The sequence below is a fragment of the Lethenteron reissneri genome, unplaced genomic scaffold (genome assembly GCF_015708825.2).
Source record: "Lethenteron reissneri isolate LAM-NWPU_2019-01 unplaced genomic scaffold, ASM1570882v1 scaffold_95, whole genome shotgun sequence".
Lineage (NCBI taxonomy): Eukaryota > Metazoa > Chordata > Hyperoartia > Petromyzontiformes > Petromyzontidae > Lethenteron > Lethenteron reissneri.
Window position 1 is genome coordinate 2,501 of NW_026892494.1, and position 20,571 is coordinate 23,071.

Sequence of the window (20,571 nt, forward strand, 5' to 3'; positions counted from 1 at the left end):
CGTGTCTCTCCCCGTCTCTCGCCCCCGTATCCCCGTGTCTCTGTGTCTCTCCCCGCGTCTCTCCCCGTTTCTCTCCCCGTATCCCCGTGTCTCTGTGTCTCTCCCCGTGTCTCTCCCCGTTTCTCTCCCCGTATCCCCGTGTCTCTGTGTCTCTCCCCGCGTCTCCGTGTCCCCGTGTCTCTGTGTCTCTCCCCGCGTCTTCATGTCCCCGTGTTCCCGTGTCTCTGTGTCTCTCCCCGCGTCTCTCACCGCGTCTCTCCCCGTGTCTCTCCCCGTGTCTCTCCCCGTCTCTCGCCCCGTGTCCCCGTGTCTCTCCCTGTGTCCCCGTGTCTCTCCCTGTGTCCCCGTGTCTCCGTGTCTCCGCGTCTCCGTGTCTCTCCCCGTGTCTCCGCGTCTCTGCAGTCAGCCGAAGGTGCTCTCGCCGCTGTAGGCCACGTACAGGAACCCGTCCTCATCCTTGTGATCCTCGTACAGCTGGCCCATGCTCAGACTGCGGACACATGGAGGAGAGACAAAGACGGCCGGGGAGGAGGTGGGGGGGCATGGGAGTGACAGAGACCCATAGACTCATCACACAGAGACCCGTAGACTTATCACACAGAGACCCATAGACTCACACAGAGACCCATAGACTCCCCACACAGAGACCCATAGACTCATCACACAGAGACCCATAGACTCACCACACAGAGACCCATAGACTCACCACACAGAGACCCATAGACTCCCCACACAGAGACCCATAGACTCATCACACAGAGACCCATAGACTCCCCACACAGAGACCCATAGACTCATCACACAGAGACCCAAAGACTCACCACACAGAGACCCATAGACTCACCACACTAAAAACCATAAACTCACACAGAGACCCATAGACTCACACAGAGACCCATAAACTCCCCACACAGAGACACATAGACACACCACACAGAGACCCACAGACTCATCACACAGAGACCCATAGACTCACACAGAGACCCATAGACTCACCACACAGAGACCCATAGACTCACCACACAGATACCCATAGACTCACCACACCACACAGAAAACCATAGACTCACACAAGACCCATAGACTCACACAGAGACCCATAAACTCCCCACACAGAGACCCATAGCCCCCTCGATCCGGCCGAACAAAAGCTGTTTAGGCATGCGGTGGCTGGGCATGTGGGCTACATGACCCAGCCAACACAGCCTTGCCTGCCGGAGGAGCTCACCAATGGGACTTTGCCCAGATCTTTCATGGATTTGTGAGCTCCTCTCACAATCCAGCCTGCAAGTCAAACCCAGGATGGATCGTAGGCAGGCCAGCCCCGGCACGCACGCACGCACACACCCACACGCACACACACACACACGCACACACACACACGCACATACACACACGCACGCACACACACACACACGCACACACGCACACACCCACACGCACGCACACACACACACACGCACACAGACACACACACGCACATACACACACACGCACACGCACGCACACACACGCACACGCACACACGTGCGTGCGTGTGCGTGCGCGTACCTCGACTGTGGCACCGTATTGTCTATGAAGAGGAAGATTGCGCTCTCCGCTGCGAGCTGGATCTTCATGCGCACTATCCACATGAACTGGGCGATGGTGATGTCGGACAGCACCAGGTACTTGCGCTTGTCGATGTCTCCGATGTGGGAGCCAGCGACCTTCTCAACGATCACCTTCAAGAGGTGCCGGGGACGGTGGGGGGTCAAGGGGGGTGAGCCACAAACTCATCACACAGCAGAGACCCATAGACTCATCACACAGCAGAGAGCCATGGACTCATCACACAGCAGAGAGCCATGGACTCATCACACAGCAGAGACCCATAGACTCATCACACAGCAGAGAGCCATAGACTCATCACACAGCAGAGAGCCATAGACTCATCACACAGCAGAGAGCCATAGACTCATCACACAGCAGAGACCCATAGACTCATCACACAGCAGAGAGCCATAGACTCATCACACAGCAAAGAGCCATAGACTCATCACACAGCAGAGAGCCACAGACTCATCACACAGCAGAGACCCACAGACTCATCACACAGCAGAAACCCACAGACTCATCACACAGCAGAGAGCCATAGACTCATCACACAACAGAGACCCACAGACTCATCCACACAGCAGAGAGCCGTAGACTCACCACACAACAGAGACCCATAGACTCATCACACAGCAGAGAGCCGTAGACCTCATCACAGAGCAGAGACCCATAGACTCATCACACAGCAGAGAGCCATAGACTCATCACACAGCAGAGACCCATAGACTCATCACACAGCAGAGACCCATAGACTCACCACACAACAGTGACCCATAGACTCATCCACAGCAGAAACCCACAGACTCATCACACAGCAGAAACCCACAGACTCATCACACAGCAGAGAGCCATAGACTCATCACCCAGCAGAGAGCCATAGACTCATCACACAGCAGAGACCCACAGACTCATCACACAGCAGAGAGCCGTAGACTCATCACAGAGAGCCATAGACTAATCACACAGCAGAGAGCCATAGACTCATCACACAGCAGAGAGCCATAGACTCATCACACAGCAGAGACCCACAGACTCATCACACAGCAGAGACCCACAGACTCATCACACAACAGAGACCCACAGACTCATCACACAGCAGAGACCCATAGACTCATCACACAGCAGAGACCCACAGACTCATCACACAGCAGAGAGCCATAGACTCATCACACAGCAGAGACCCACAGACTCATCACACAGCAGAGACCAATAGACTCATCACACAGCAGAGAGCCATAGACTCATCACACAGCAGAGAGCCATAGACTCATCACACAGCAGAGACCCATAGACTCATCACACAGCAGAGAGCCATAGACTCATCACACAGCAGAGAGCTATAGACTCATCACACAGCAGAGAGCCATAAACTCATCACACAGCAGAGACCCATAGACTCATCACACAACAGAGACCCACAGACTCATCACATAGCAGAGACCCATAGACTCATCACACAGCAGAGAGCCATAGACTCATCACACAGCAGAGACCCAGAGACTCATCACACAGCAGAGAGCCATAGACTCATCACACAGCAGAGAGCCATAGACTCATCACACAGCAGAGACCCATAGACTCATCACACAGCAGAGAGCCATAGACTCATCACACAGCAGAGAGCCATAAACTCATCACACAGCAGAGACCCATAGACTCATCACACACACAGAGACCCACAGACTCATCACACACAGAGACCCATAGACTCATCACACAGCAGAGACCCATAGACTCATCACACAGCAGAGACCCATAGACCTCATCACACAGCAGAGAACCCATAGACTCATCACACAACAGAGACCCACAGACTCATCACACAGCAGAGACCCATAGACTCATCACACAGAGACCCACAGACTCATCACACAGCAGAGACCCATAGACTCATCACACAGCAGAGACCCATAGACTCATCACACAGCAGAGACCCACAGACTCATCACACAGCAGAGACCCATAGACTCATCACACAGCAGAGAGCCATAGACTCATCACACAACAGAGACCCACAGACTCATCACACAACAGAGAGCCATAGACTCATCACACAGCAGAGACCCACAGACTCATCACACAGCAGAGACCCATATACTCATCACACAACAGAGACCCATAGACTTCATCACACAGCAGAGACCCATAGACTCATCACACAGCAGAGACCCATAGACTCATCACACAACAGAGACCCATAGACTCATCACACAGCAGAGACCACAGACGCATCACACAGCAGAGACCCATTGACTCATCACACAGCAGAGACCCACAGGACTCATCACACAGCAGAGACCCATAGACTCATCACACAACAGAGACCCATAGACTCATCACACAGCAGAGACCCACAGACTCATCACACAGCAGAGACCCATAGACTCATCACACAGCAGAGACCCACAGACTCATCACACAGCAGAGACCCACAGACTCATCACACAGCAGAGACCCATAGACTCATCACACAGCAGAGACCCACAGACTCATCACACAGCAGAGACCCATAGACTCATCACACAACAGAGACCCACAGACTCATCACACAGCAAAGACCCATAGACTCATCACACAACAGAGACCCACAGACTCATCACACAACAGAGAGCCATAGACTCATCACACAGCAGAGACCCACAGACTCATCACACAGCAGAGACCCACAGACTCATCACACAGCAGAGACCCACAGACTCATCACACAGCAGAGACCCACAGACTCATCACACAACAGAGAGCCATAGACTCATCACACAGCAGAGACCCACAGACTCATCACACAGCAGAGACCCACAGACTCATCACACAGCAGAGAGCCATAGACTCATCACACAGCAGAGAGCCATAGACGCCGTGGCAAGGAGACGTTGTCTATGGGGTTGGAGGGACACGGAAGGATGGGACGCCGCTTTGCTGGCGATTGTTTTTGCTTTTCGTGAATAAACTCTCCTAACAACAGACGAACTCACGTCCTGAAAGTTGTCATGTTAACTGACTCGCTTGGTCTACAGGAGGTCGTGGGTTCGATCCAATGACCCTGGAGATGTTGACTACCTCGCCTGGTCTACAGGAGGTCGTGGGTTCGATCCCCGACCCTGGCGATGCCTGCTGCTGCTGCTGCTGTATATTTGGAGTTTGTGTGTCTCTCTCTCACCGTGGTGGTCTCGTGGTTGTGGTGATGTTGTGGTGATGTTGTGGTGATGTTGTGGTGAGTGTGTGGTGATGCTGTGGTGATGCTGTGGTGAGTGTGTGGTGATGTTGTGGTGAGGCTGTGGTGATGCTGTGGTGATGCTGTGGTGAGTGTGTGGTGATGCTGTGGTGAGTGTGTGGTGATGCTGTGGTGATGCTGTGGTGAGTGTGTGGTGATGTTGTGGTGAGGCTGTGGTGATGCTGTGGTGATGCCTGTGGTGAGTGTGTGGTGATGCTGTGGTGAGTGTGGTGGTGATGCTGTGGTGAGTGTGTGGTGATGTTGTGGTGAGTGTGTGGTGATGCTGTGGTGATGCTGTGTGATGCTGTGGTGATGTTGTGGTGATGTTGTGGTGAGTGTGTGGTGATGCTGTGGTGATGTTGTGGTGAGTGTGTGGTGATGTTGTGGTGAGTGTGTGGTGATGCTGTGGTGATGCTGTGGTGAGTGTGTGGTGATGCTGTGGTGATGATGTGGTGATGTTGTGGTGAGGCTGTGGTGATGATGTGGTGATGTTGTGGTGATGTTGTGGTGAGTGTGTGGTGATGCTGTGGTGATGCTGTGGTGAGTGTGTGGTGATGTTGTGGTGAGTGTGTGGTGATGCTGTGGTGATGCTGTGGTGAGTGTGTGGTGATGTTGTGGTGAGTGTGTGGTGATGCTGTGGTGATGCTGTGGTGAGTGTGTGGTGATGTTGTGGTGAGTGGTGTGGTGATGCTGTGGTGATGCTGTGGTGAGTGTGTGGTGATGCTGTGGTTAGTGTGTGTGATGTTGTGGTGAGTGTGTGGTGATGCTGTGGTGATGCTGTGGTGAGGTGTGGTGATGCCCAGTGTGGTGATGCTGTGGTGATGCTGTGGTGATGCTGTGGTAAGTGTGTGGTGATGCCCAGTGTGGTGATGCCCAGTGTGGTGAGTTACCGGTACATGGTCCGGGTATTTGGCACGGATCTTGGTCGCCTGCACGCTGCGGTGATCTGCAAACAGAGAACAACAAACAAACACCATCATCACCATCATCACCATCACCATCATCACCATCATCACCATCACCATCATCACCATCACCATCATCACCATCACCATCATCACCATCATCACCATCACCATCATCACCATCATCATCACCATCATCACCATCACCATCATCACCATAATCCTCATCACCATCATCACCATCATCATCACAATCACCATCATCACCATCATCACCATAATCATCATCACCATCACCATCATCACCATCATCACCATCATCATCACTCACCATCATCACATCATCACCATCACCATCATCACCATCACCATCATCACCATCATCACCATCACCATCATCACCATCACCATCATCACCATCATCATCACCATCATCACCATCATCACCATCACCATCATCACCATCATTATCATCACCATCATCACCATCATCATCATCACCATCATCACCATCATTATCACCATCATTATCACCATCACCATCATCACCATCACCATCATCACCACCATGATCACCATCACCATCATCACCATCATCACCACCATCATGACCATCATCACAATCACCACCATCATCATCACCATCATCACCATCATCACCATCACCATCATCACCATCATCACCATCACCATCATCACCACCATCATCATCACCATCATCACCATCATCATCACCATCATCATCATCACCATCATCACCATCATCATCATCACCATCATTCACCATAATCACCATCATCACCATCACCACCATTACCATCATCACATCTCACCATCATCACCATCATCATCACCATCATCATCACATCATCATCATCACCATCATCACCATCACCATCATCACCATCATCACCATCATCATCACCATCATCATCATCACCATCATCATCACCATCATCATCACCATCATCATCATCACCATCATCATCATCACCACCATCATCACCATCACCACCATCATCACCATCACCATCATCACCATCATTATCACCATCATCACCATCATCACCATCATCACCATCATGATCATCACCACCATCATCACCATCATCACCATCACCATCATCACCATCATCATCACCATCATCATCACCATCATCACCATCATCATCACCATCATCACCATCTTCACCATCACATCATCACCCATCATCACCATCATCACCATCACCATCATCACCATCATCATCACCATCATCATCATCATCACCACATCATCATCACCATCATCACCATTATCACCATCATCATCACCATCATCATCATCACCATCATCACCATCATCACCTTCATCACCATCACCATCATCACCATCATCATCATCACCACCATCATCATCACCATCATCACCATCACCATCATCACATCATCATCCACCACCATCATCATCATCACCATTATCATCATCACCATCAGGGTCACAGTAGAGACCAGCTTCAGGTCGGTGTCTAGAGGTTGGTGGTATAGTAGTCTATAGTGTCGTGTATAGTAATGTATAGTACACTAGAGTAGAGTACACTATACACTACTATACACTACACTATACACTACTATACACTACTATACACTACACACTACTATAGACTACATTATAGACTACACTATACACTACACTATTATACACTACACTATACACTACGTTATACACTACACTATACGCTACTATACACTACACTATACACTACACCATACACTACACTATACACTATACTATACACTACACTACACACTACACTATACACTACACTACTACCACACTACACTATACACTACACTATTACACTACACTATACACTACACTATACACTACACTATACACTACACTATGCACTACACTAAGCCTGACCCATCGGCTGTGTGGTCGAGGGGTGGTGGCTTGAACGACGCAACATTTATATTATTTACGCGATCTAACACAACAACAACAACATCAACAACATCAACAACATCAACATCAACAACATCAATAACAACAACATCAACAACATCAACAACATCAACAACAACAACATCAACAACAACAACATCAATAACAACATCAACATCATCAACAACATCAACATAATCAACAACATCAACAACAACATCAACAACATCATCAACAACATCAACAACATCATCAACAACATCAACAACATAAACAACATCAACAACAACATCAACAACAACATCAACATCAACAACATCATCAACAACATCAACATCATCAACAACATCAACAACATCAACATCATCAACAACATCAACATAATCAACAACAACATCAACAACATCAACAACACAATAGAAAGGGCCCCCCCCCACCCCCCATGTTCTGTACGATGTTGGCCACACGAAAGCCTCACTACGTGAACTCACCCAGAGAGTGGTCTTCCTTGAACATCCACTTCATTCTGACGACGTTCACAACAACAACAACAACAAACAACAACAAACAACAAAATGTAGAATTATTATTATTAAGTTATTTAAACTCCCAAAACAGCTGGTCGAGACGTGGGGCTACAGCAGGTGGCGTCACAAACGTCACGTGGATCAGTTGTCTCGACGCATCACGTCATCCACGAACTCTACCATCACTCCACCATCAATAGGGGGTGGCGAGAAGAGTTGGTCTCTCCCAAACAATACTGGGTGGTCTACTTCTCTCACAGCCCATACCACTTTCCCGCTCCAACCTCCCCACCACCGCCCCCATTGATTAACATGGGACTGGTGGTCTACTTCTCTCACAACCTCCTACCACTTTCCCGATCCAATCTTCCTACTACCTCCGCCATCACATACCTGCATTTCCCACAAATATGCTGAATTCCTCTTGATATGCACATTTTTTTTGTCAAGGCGCCCTTTCCCCCCCTTCCAACCCAGCTTAAATACATGCTCCAAGCTCGTGTGCTGTTTCATTCAGACGCTGTCGCCTCGACAGACCTGGTTTTCACCTGAGGACGGCTGCTTGCGTTGTGGCCGAAACGTCGTGAGAATTATTTTATTATGTTCTATTTTTATTATTTTATTATTTCCCTTCTACGTGATGACTTTACCGAAAGAACCAAGAAGATGAATCCCTGCAGTCACGAAAGCTTTAAATCGAGATGTAAACTAGTCCCTTTAAATAGGGCGAGGGGGGGTCTACTAATGACTGAGAGTGACGCTGCTACCACTTACCCGAGCCTCCTGCTATTTAAATAACACTGGTGGTGGTCTACTTCTCTCACACTCTACCACTTACCCGATCCCACTGCTGTTAACATTGGAAGGGGTCTACTAATGAAGTCCGTCTACCACTTACCCGAGCCTCTGTTGTGTGATGAGTCTATGCGTCTCTGTTGTGTGATGAGTCTATGGGTCTCTGTTGTGTGATGAGTCTATGGGTCTCTGTTGTGTGATGAGTCTATGGGTCTCTGTTGTGTGATGAGTCTATGGGTCTCTGCTGTGTGATGAGTCTATGGCTCTCTGCTGTGTGATGAGTCTGTGGGTCTCTGTTGTGTGATGAGTCTATGGGTCTCTGTTGTGTGATGAGTCTGTGGGTCTCTGTTGTGTGATGAGTCTATGGGTCTCTGCTGTGTGATGAGTCTATGGGTCTCTGCTGTGTGATGAGTCTATGGCTCTCTGTTGTGTGATGAGTCTATGGGTCTCTGTTGTGTGATGAGTCTGTGGGTCTCTGTTGTGTGATGAGTCTATGGGTCTCTGCTGTGTGATGAGTCTATGGCTCTCTGTTGTGTGATGAGTCTATGGGTCTCTGTTGTGTGATGAGTCTATGGGTCTCTGCTGTGTGATGAGTCTATGGGTCTCTGTGTGTGATGAGTCTATGGGTCTCTGTTGTGTGATGAGTCTGTGGGTCTCTGCTGTGTGATGAGTCTGTGGGTCTCTGCTGTGTGATGAGTCTGTGGGTCTCTGCTGTGTGATGAGTCTGTGGGTCTCTGTGTGTGATGAGTCTGTGGGTCTCTGCTGTGTGATGCGTCTGTGGATCTCTGCTGCGAGATGAGTCTATGGGTCTCTGCTGTGTGATGAGTCTGTGGGTCTCTGTGTGTGATGAGTCTATGGGTCTCTGCTGTGTGTTGAGTCTATGGGTCTCTGCTGTGTGATGAGTCTATGGTCTTTGCTGTGTGATGAGTCTATGGGTCTCTGCTGTGTGATGAGTCTATGGGTCTCTGCTGTGTGATGAGTCTGTGGGTCTCTGCTGTGTGATGAGTCTGTGGGTCTCTGCTGTGTGATGAGTCTATGGGTCTCTGCTGTGTGATGAGTCTGTGGGTCTCCGCTGTGTGATGAGTCTGTGGGTCTCTGCTGTGTGATGAGTCTGTGGGTCTCTGTGTGTGATTAGTCTATGGGTCTCTGCTGTGTGATGAGTCTATGGGTCTCTGTTGTGTGATGAGTCTATGGGTCTTTGCTGTGTGATGAGTCTATGGGTCTCTGCTGTGTGATGAGTCTATGGGTCTTTGCTGTGTGATGAGTCTATGGGTCTCTGCTGTGTGATGAGTCTATGGGTCTCTGCTGTGTGATGAGTCTGTGGGTCTCTGCTGTGTGATGAGTATGTGGGTCTCTGCTGTGTGATGAGTCTGTGGGTCTCTGCTGTGTGATGAGTCTATGGGTCTCTGCTGTGTGATGAGTCTATGGGTCTCTGCTGTGTGATGAGTCTGTGGGTCTCTGCTGTGTGATGAGTCTGTGGGTCTCTGCTGTGTGATGAGTCTATGGGTTTATGCTGTGTGAGGAGTCTATGGGTCTCTGTTGTGTGATGAGTCTATGGGTCTCTGTGTGAGTTTAAGGGTCTCTGTGTGAGTCTATGGGTCTCTGTGTGAGTCTATGGGTCTTTGTGGTGAGTCTATGGGTCTCTGTTGTGTGAGTAGTTTATGGGCCTCTGCCGTGTGTCATGCCGTGTCGTCGTCCAGATCAGGAAGGAAATCGCGGAAAACAAAATCAAGATCTACGACTTCCCTGACGCGGAGTACGAGGAGTTGAACAAGATGGCCAAGAAGATCGAGGTTCGGGGCTCACGATGGCGGCGCTCTTGTCGTTGTATTTGCCGACCGTGGCTGGCGATGTTTAATGTCACACGCTCTCCTGCCACCGCTCTCCCATTCACATGTTTCATTGCTTCTACATACTATTAACATTCCCTCCCTTTGTTAATGCTACTCCCTGCACCCTCCCTTGGTGCTGCTGATCCTGCATAATGCACGGGCATAATATGACTTTGAAACCCCCCCGCCCACCTCCTACGCATTCCCATGAATATGCTAAATTCCTCTTGATATGCACATTCTTTTGTCAAGGCGCTCTTCTTCCACCTCCAACCCAGCTTATATATAAGCTCCAAGCTTGGCAGTGTCTCATTCTTCACCTGAAGACGGCTGCTTGCGTTGTTGCCGAAACGTCGCGAGAATTATTTTATTATGTTTTATTTTTATTATTTTATTACTTACCTTCTACGTGACTTTACCGAAAAACCAAGAAGATCTATACACACACACACGTTGACTACGCACCACACCAGGTACTCATTTGCGGCGAGTGCTGTTAGGGTGAGTAGCCCCTGTGGAGGCTGCCACGTGCCCTCCCCCCCATGGCCTTTTTCACAATAAACTGATGATATACGTCATCGCGATGGGAAAGGGTTTGGTGTACCGGGTTCATTTTCTAACCAGGGGTGGAGGTTGGAGGAGGGGCATCACTAGATTTAAAATGAAGCCACTGGGATCTGTAATTAGTTTATTGGCAAAACCGAAGTGTAAAAAAGCAATATTTTTAGACAATTTTACGCGACGTTTTGCTGGAGATCAACACCCAGAATCATCGGTTGGCAACAAAAACTCCCACCCCAGAGTGACGTTTTGCTAATAAACCCAAATCTGTGAGCAAATTGTCACAGTATGTGACAACTTGATTTTTTACATTTAAACATGTTTATATTTAAACATTGAAATCATACCTACATAGCTCTGAAACCCACTCAACACTAATGATAAACTCCGCTCACACCAAACACACCATGCGTAGATCTTGACTTAAAGTTGTCGTGACTGCAGGAATTCATATTCTATGGGTCTTTAGGTAAAGTCACGTAGATAGAACATTTTATGAAAATAAAGTGAATATTTTTTTTAAACACTGACGTAGACTGTAGCCTGGTTATAAAATTTGGTAAGTGTACTGACAGTCTACAGTGTAGACTGTAGCCTGGTTATTAATTTGGGTGAGTGTACTGACAGTCTATAATGTAGACTGTAGCCTGGTTATTAAGCTGGGTGAGTGTAATGGCAGTCTATAATGTAGACTGTAGCCTGGTAATTGAGCTGGGTGAGTGTACTGGCAGTCTATAATGTAGACTGTAGCCTGGTTATTAAGCTGGGTGAGTGTACTGGCAGTCTATAATGTAGACTGCAGCCTGGTTATTAAGCTGGGTGAGTGTACTGACAGTCTATAATGTAGACTGTAGCCTGGTTATTAAGCTGGGTGAGTGAACTGGCAGTCTATAATATAGACTGTAGCCTGGTTATTAAGCTGGATGAGTGTACTGGCAGCCTATAATGTAGACTGTAGCCTGGTTATTAAGCTGGGTGAGTGTACTGACAGTCTATAATGTAGACTGCAGCCTGGTTATTAAGCTGGGTGAGTGTACTGGCAGTCTATAATGTAGACTGTAGCCTGGTTATTAAGCTGGGTGAGTGTACTGGCAGTCTATAATGTAGACTGTAGCCTGGTTATTAAGCTGGGTGAGTGTACTAACAGTCTATAATGTAGACTGTATCCTGGTTATTAAGTTGGGTGAGTGTACTGACAGTCTATAATGTAGACTGTAGCCTGGTTATTAAGTTGGGTGAGTGTACTGACAGTCTATAATGTAGACTGTAGCCTGGTTATTAAGCTGGGTGAGTGTACTGGCAGTCTATAATGTAGACTGTAGCCTGGTTATTAAGCTGGGTGAGTGTACTGACAGCCTATAATGTAGACTGTAGCCTGGTTATTAAGCTGGGTGAGTGTACTGGCAGTCTATAATGTAGACTGTAGCCTGGTTATTAAGCTGGATGAGTGTACTGGCAGCCTATAATGTAGACTGTAGCCTGGTTGTTAAGCTGGGTGAGTGTACTGACAGTCTATAATGTAGACTGTAGCCTAGTTATTAAGCTGGGTGAGTGTACTGGCAGTCTATAATGTAGACTGTAGCCTGGTTATTAAGCTGGGTGAGTGTACTGACAGCCTATAATGTAGACTGTAGCCTGGTTATTAAGCTGGGTGAGTGTACTGGCAGTCTATAATGTAGACTGTAGCCTGGTTATTAAGCTGGATGAGTGTACTGGCAGCCTATAATGTAGACTGTAGCCTGGTTGTTAAGCTGGGTGAGTGTACTGACAGTCTATAATGTAGACTGTAGCCTAGTTATTAAGCTGGGTGAGTGTACTGGCAGTCTATAATGTAGACTGTAGCCTGGTTATTAAGCTGGGTGAGTGTACTGACAGCCTATAATGTAGACTGTAGCCTGGTTATTAAGCTGGGTGAGTGTACTGGCAGTCTATAATGTAGACTGTAGCCTGGTTGTTTGTCGTGACGTCAGCACCACGGACAGCGATTTGGCAGTTGGCCAGATGGACGAGTCCATCTCTGTTCGGGTCTTCACGCTCACGTGACTTGCAGACGCAGCCCGTTGTCTGCTCCCCCCTCCTCTTCTCCCCGAACAGAGTTGGACTCGTCCATCTGGCCAACTGCCAAATCGCTGTCCGTGGTGCTGACGTCACGACAAACAGTCACTTTTTAAATCCTTTATATTAAGTTCACTTGCTTGCTTGCGCGCTTACGACCGTGCAAATCTTTCGGTCGTTTTATAACCCACTTCCCGTGATCCAATCGAGCTGACATTTTTCACACAGACTCGTTGTGCGTGACAATTAATGTTCGTGAATTTTTTTTTGTAAAATTTGACACTGTTTAGGGAAAAATAAATACATATTTAATTACCAATTGCTTAATGGTGGCAGACAATCATCTGACCCATAGGTGGCAGGAGAGTGCACACCCAGCATACTCCGCTAACCACCAACGGTGCTGCAGTGGAGAGGGTGAGATGCACCAAGTTCCTGGGTGTGCACATCTCTGAAGACCTGTCGTGGAGTCATAACACTGCATCACTGGCCAAAAAAGCCCAACAGCGCCTGTATTTTCTCCGCAAACTGAGAAGAGCAGGAGCCCCGCCCCCCATCATGCACACCTTCTACAGAGGCACTGTTGAGAGCATCTTGACGAGCTGCATCACCGTGTGGTACGGCACCTGCACAGTGTCCTGCCGCAAGACTCTACAGCGCATAGTGAGAGCAGCTGAGAGGATCATTGGTGTCTCTCTCCCGCCTCTTCTGGACATTTATAACGCCCGCATCACCAGCAAAGCAATCAAGATTGCAGGTGATCCCACCCACCCATCTCACAGCCTCTTCAGCCTGCTGCCGTCAGGGAGGAGACTGCGGAGTCTTCCAGCCAGGACCAGCAGGCTCAAAGACAGTTTCTTTCACCAGGCTGTCAGGAGACTCAACTCCCTCCCTGCTCTACCATCACTCCCCCCCTCTGCCCACCCACCCCCCTTTGCCCCCTGACCCCATCCCCCACACACACATTCACTCGTACATCCTGATCTCTGGACTGCACATTGCACTACATCGCACTACCACACTGGTTTAAATATCTTATTTATTTTAATACTTTATTTAATTAATATTTTACATTTTAAAAATTATTGACTGTTGTTTATTTTAAGTTTATTACATTTTTGATTATTTATCTTGTGTTGATCGCCGATTGTTTATTGTTTATTTATGTCTGTTAATTGTGATTATTTTTTTAATTGCTTGGTTGCACCGTGGGACCAAGAGAGAGGACTGTAATTTCATCTGTGTTGTATGTCATGCATGTAACACACTTGACAATAAAGTGACTTTAAGACTTAAAGTGACATACAGTCTGAAGTATCAAAATTGGTGATTTCGAGCTTGATTTGGAATAAGATGTGCAAGTTTATACTGTACTGATTTTGTTTTATAAATATATTTAAGGACAATCGTGTTGAGCGGGGTGTTTCTAGAAAACGAGTGTTTTATATTAAAAATTCTGCCATTTGTTCGTGTAGTCGAACGCAATCCCTTTGTACTTACACTGCTGTGTATGTACACTCGTGTGTGTATGTATGAAGCAGTGTGCATGCACATTCGTGTATGTTTCTACCGCGCTGTGTATGTCCACTCGTGTGTGGGTGTGTGTACATGGGAGTGGATGTGTACTCCTGTATGATTATGTATTGGAACAAACAAATTATGTTTATATTGTGTCGTACAAATAATTGAGGGGCAACGTGGTAGGAATGCGCCACTACAACAGGGAACTACAGGGATGAGACTCCCCGCTCGTGGTGCTAAATGAATGAAAACAGCGCCACTGAGCAGACAGAGCCCCGCCCCTACAGCTCGTGCGTGTGACGTCATGAGTGTGACGTAGTGAGTGTGCTCAGCGGACAGCCACGATGCTGCCAGGTGAGGGTCAACTTGTGTGCTGGAGATGCTTCACCTGAAACTCGCCTCCACACGTGTTCGCTATGAACATTGTAGCAATAAGGGACGATTAGTCATCTTTAACATGTCAGGTCTTTATTGTTCTGCAAGTAAATTAACGTTAAAACGCGTAGAAACACATGCACACTCGTGTGTGAATGCACAACGCTGTATAGACAGTCGTGTTTATAAGCACACTTGTGTGTGTATGTCTACTCGTCCGTGTTTTTCTAAGGAAGGATATGGTTGAAATAACGTACGATCAGTCATCTTTAAAAACAATTCAGGTCTTTATTAATCTGCAAGAAAAATCACGTTAATACTCGTATCGAAATCTTTATTAATACGCTTGCTCAAACAGGAAGGAACTGGGCAAATTATTTCCCAATAGGAATTCAACAGTTAAAACATATTCTTAAAATCGAACACGTGAACGTCGATTTCCCCATTGACGTCCTTTTTGACTGAAGCCATTCGTCCAGAAGTCCAAGCCATCAAACACAAGAACAACGAACGTGCAATCCACGCACACTCTGAAACCTATTACTTTAAGTTATTTTGTTTATTACACAATGATAAAACGTTTTTAAGAGCATCTTCTTGGTTCTTTCAGTAAAGTCATGTAGAATGGAAAAAATAAAATAAATAAAACATAATAAAATATTATTATTTTATTATTTCCATTCTACGTCACTTTACCTGAAAGAACCAAGAAGATGAATCCCTGCAGTCACGCACCATCAGAGTATGAGAGCTCGGGGCAAGCATCTACACTATGGGGACTCCTTGCAAAAAGGTGTCAGTTTTGTTGCCAGATAGAAGGGTAAAGAACCAATCATCATATTTTTACTGGCAAATGAGGTCCCCATAGTGTAGATGCTTGCCCCGAGCTCTCCTACTCTGATGGTGCATTGTCCTTGAGTTGTGCGCCTTTTGGCGTCATCTGGTCCAACCCATATGAGACTAGGCTCGAAGGAAAGCTGTCTCGGGTGTGGACCAATCAACTTCAAGGACAGTGCACATTATCAGAGTTATGTTCTTTTGTTTGTATTATGACTGCAGGTATTGCGGTCTATGCAAACATGACTCCTTGCAAAAAGGTGTCAGTTTTGTTGCCAGATAGAAGGGTAAAGAACCAATTATCATATTTTTACTGGCAAATGAGGTCCCCATAGTGTAGATGCTTGCCCCGAGCTCTCATACTCTGATGGTGCATTGTCCTTGAGTTGTGCGCCTTTTGGCGTCATCTGGTCCAACCCATATGAGACTAGGCTCGAAGGAAAGCTGTCTCGGGTGTGGACCAATCAACTTCAAGGACAGTGCACATTATCAGAGTTATGTTCTTTTGTTTGTATTATTGTAGTAAGTATATATGGAGGCTTGACGACAGGATCGGAGGCACACTTATTTATTACACCAACACAGTTGTACAGGTCACTTGGCTACAGGGATTCTCGACAGCTAACCCCTCTAACCTATACCAATTCCTCCACTACGGGACTAGGGGAGGCTATCTGTCCCAGCTTGGTTAAGCTGGGATCCCGGCTCCCTGAGTCACCAGACCAGCTTCGTCTGGGCTCTCGGGGCCACGCCACCGGCTTGCCCTGGTCGGCCCTTATAAGGACAGCGAGCCAGGGGAGCTCTGGGGCCTACACTAGCTGGTCTTCCGTCTTCTCTGGTTAAAGCTGAGTCCCGACCTCGAGCCCTCGAGCTCATCACCTTTTATAGGACTCGCCCCCGAGGGGGGGCCCGTGGGGGATACACATGCGGACGTCGGTGCTAGCGCCACCCTTGTGTACGGCCGTAACCCCGCCCATTGTGTTTGTTGGCCATCCGTGGCCATGCATAATCACACCTCAACATTCGTAGCCATGCGCAATTACACCTCTACATCACCCCCCCCTGTACAGCTCGCAGCCGTCCCTGGCTGCAAAAAAAAAAATCAGAATAAAGGTGCATCCCTCACAAAAACCCCGTGTGTGTGCCTCGCGTAATTTTTAACAAGAACAAGAGAACCTTAACAAGAACAACAACAGGAAGAGAGAGAGAGAGAGAGGAAAAAAAAATAACCCGACGCACCCCCCCCGAATAAATACCCCAAAACCAACATATATACACACACTCCGGACGCCACCCCTCCCATTGTCCGCAAGGCCCCCCAACGGCCGACCTCACAATAGTCTGCGCGTTTTGGCGCGCGTCCGCGCGGCGGGCCCATCACAAGGGCCCGTCCTGGCACGCTCAGTGACGGTTGTTGACGGTCCGGGTGCAAGAGAGTCAGGCGTCGCTGCCGAGTGACCCCCGACCCCTCCGGGAGGGGTTGGTGGGTGTGGACCCGTCACTCCTGTTTCACCTGGGGACGGAACAGTTGGCGTCAGGTTAGGCGAGTGCAGCGACGACGGGGAGTCGGCGACACCCTCACACGTTTGGCCATGCGTGTGTGTGTGTGAACCACGGGGCGGCGCGACAAATGGTTTTAACCTTGAGGGGTGCACATACCACCGGCGCCTCCCCCATTTGACGCGAACACATTGCGGCCGCAAAACCTGCACGACCTCCACTGGCCCCCGCCACGGCCGTACCAATTTCGACGAGGTTGCCAGCGGCACCTGAGGACAGTGCAACCACGCCCTGTCCCCTGGTTCCCATTTGACCACCTGCACCCGCCCCAACCGAAGCCTCTCGTTCGCCTTCTGGCGGAGTTCAGAATTTTGCACGGCCGCTTCCCGCGCCTCAGACAATTTAGCGATGTTAAATTTAATGTGTTCGGACAAATTAGACTTCGCCGGGAGCGCCGAGAGCTTCAGCTGGGTCGCCACAGGGGGGTTAACTTCGCGCCCATACATTAAAAAGAAAGGGGAAAATCCGGTGGCCGCATGAGGAGCCATTCTGTAGGCCTGCAACACACCGGCTATGCGGAGGTCCCAATCCGTCTGGGATACCGACACCTGCTGGGACAGCATGGACGTGATGGTCCGATGCAGCCGTTCCACCATCCCGTCAGTTTGTGGGTGATACGGAGAGGTCCGAACCTTCTCTGTACCCAAGAGGTCGCACACCTCACGTAGGAGTTTACCAGAAAAATTCCTACCCTGGTCAGTAAGCAGCCGTTCCGGAGCACCTTTGTCGAGGACATAGCCCTGGACAAAGGCCTCCGCGATGGCTGCTGCCGACTGGTTCGCCAGGGGCCAGGCCATAGGCCATCTCGTGAAGTATTCAACCCCCGTTAGTAAATACCTATTGCCCCTGGGCGTAGCGGGAAATGGCCCAAGTATGTCCAGAGCGACGAGCTCGTTAACCCGGGAAACTTTTATGGACTGCAGCGGAGGGTTGGACCCCCTCGCAGGCGGCTTCCTCTGCGCGCATTGCGTGCATGACCCCAAGAGATCCCCCACGTCCTTTTCCATGCCCGGCCAGAAGAAATCCAGCTGGAGCGTGGCAAAGGTCTTGTGAACCCCCAAGTGCAGAAGCCGCTCATGAACAGCCCATACCACCTTACCCCTTAAAGCAGCAGGCACCACAAGCCGCTGGCGCCGGGTTTTTCCATCCCAGTGCATCAAAAGACCCTGGAACAACCCCCACGAGTCAACGTTTTCCACCCCCTGACCAGCCCCCCCGACGCGACGGCGCAAAGCGAGGAGGGAGGTGTCCTCCATTTGGAGGCGTCCCCATTCCGCGACCGGCAACCCCAGCAACGAATCCCTCCCTTCTTGCTCGATAGGACCCGAAGCCGAAGGTGCATCGGTAGCGGCCACGAGGACCGAATCGGTGGTGACGTTCGGGGGCCTACAACGCCCCGAACCCAACAGGCACGCGCACTCCGAAGTGGGTGGCAATCGTGACAGGGCGTCAGCGTTCGTGTGGCGGACACCCTTACGATATGTGGTGACAAAGTCATAGTCTTGGAGGATCTCCAACCATCGAGACAACTGGCCCGATGGTTGTTGAACCCGCAGGGCGTACTGTAGGGCCGCATGATCTGTACGGACGGTGAACCGCCGACCGTACAGATACGGGCGGTACTGCTGAATGAAATAAACAATGGCCAATAATTCCCGACGGGTAACGCAGTACCGCTGTTCGGCTGGAGACAGTACCCGACTACCGTAAGCCACCACATGCTCTACGCCCCCGATGAGCTGGGACAGCACACCCCCGATGCCCGTGTTACTTGCGTCAGTATCGAGCAAGAAGGGTTGTGAAAAATCCGGGTAATTCAACGGCGGAGCTCCCACCAAAGCATTTCTGAGGGCGCGAAAAGCAGCCTCCTCCTCCGGCCCCCAATGAAACCTGACTCCCTTGGACGTCAAGGCATGCAATGGTTTCGCAATCGTAGCGAAGTCAGCCACAAATCGCCGATAATACGACGCGAACCCAATGAAACTCCTGACCTCTCCCACAGAGGTGGGAGTCGGCCAGGAGCTGACGCATTCCGTTTTGGCGGGATCAGTGGATATCCCCGAGCGCCCAACAATGTGACCCAAATATCGCACCGATTCGCGGAGTAAATGACACTTCTGTGGTTTAAATTTCAAATTGGCAGCCCGCATTTTGAGAAAAACAGCACGCAACCTCTGGAGGTGTTCCTCGAAGGATTTGCTAAAGACGATGACATTGTCTAAGTAAATCAAACACGAATCCCATTGCAAACCTGCCAAGACCAATTCCATTAACCGCTGAAAAGTTGCCGGCGCAGAATGTAAACCCATCGGCAAACGGTTAAATTGGAAGAGGCCCTGCGGTGTACGAAAAGCAGTCTTAGGTTTCGATTCGTCATCCAGAGGAAGCTGCCAGAATCCAGATAGCAAATCAAGGGTGGAAAAGAATCGTGCACCGGCCAAGGCGTCGAGCGACTCATCCATCCGAGGAAGCGGGTACGCATCTGCCACAGAGATTTTGTTGAGACGCCGAAAGTCAACACAAAATCTCAGTGAGCCGTCGTGTTTCTTCACCAAAACGATCGGCGCGCCCCACGGGCTGGTGGAAGGGGAAATGATATCGGCGGCTAGCATGTCATCAACAGCCGATTTGACATGATCCTTTTCGGCGGGACTCAACCGAAAGGGATTTTGGCGGATTGGCGCGCTGTCACCCGTGTCAATATGGTGTCGCAGCAATTTTGTACAACCAATATCAAATTTGTGTTGACTAAAACGTCAGCAAATCCGCTCAGGAGAACTCGCAGCTGCGCGCGCTGCGAGTCAGACAGGTCCACTGAACCCGCGCAAAGCGCATCCAGCCATCCGTCATCAGAGTCCGAATGCGGTCG

The 20,571-nt window shown here is 49.2% G+C and overlaps 1 protein-coding gene across 1 annotated transcript; it reads right to left on the minus strand.

Moving 5' to 3' along the window:
• Positions 1-384: 384 nt before the first annotated feature.
• Positions 385-8,164, minus strand: LOC133340216 (gamma-aminobutyric acid receptor-associated protein-like 2). The gene is made up of 4 exons (XM_061548243.1): positions 8,131-8,164; positions 5,698-5,753; positions 1,552-1,724; positions 385-490 (listed from the first exon to the last, which is right to left on the minus strand). The coding sequence occupies exons 1-4, from the start codon at positions 8,162-8,164 to the stop codon at positions 403-405; spliced, it is 351 nt and encodes a 116-aa protein (XP_061404227.1). The 3' UTR covers positions 385-402.
• Positions 8,165-20,571: the final 12,407 nt, after the last annotated feature.

Coding starts and splice junctions, on each gene's coding strand:
- LOC133340216 (XM_061548243.1), bottom strand. CDS start 8,164: ATGAAGTGGATGTTCAAGGAAGACCACTCTCTGG. Junction 5,754..8,130: donor CAAGGAAGACCACTCTCTGG/GTGAGTTCACGT, acceptor CTCTGTTTGCAG/ATCACCGCAGCGTGCAGGCG. Junction 491..1,551: donor AATACGGTGCCACAGTCGAG/GTACGCGCACGC, acceptor ATGTGTCCGCAG/TCTGAGCATGGGCCAGCTGT.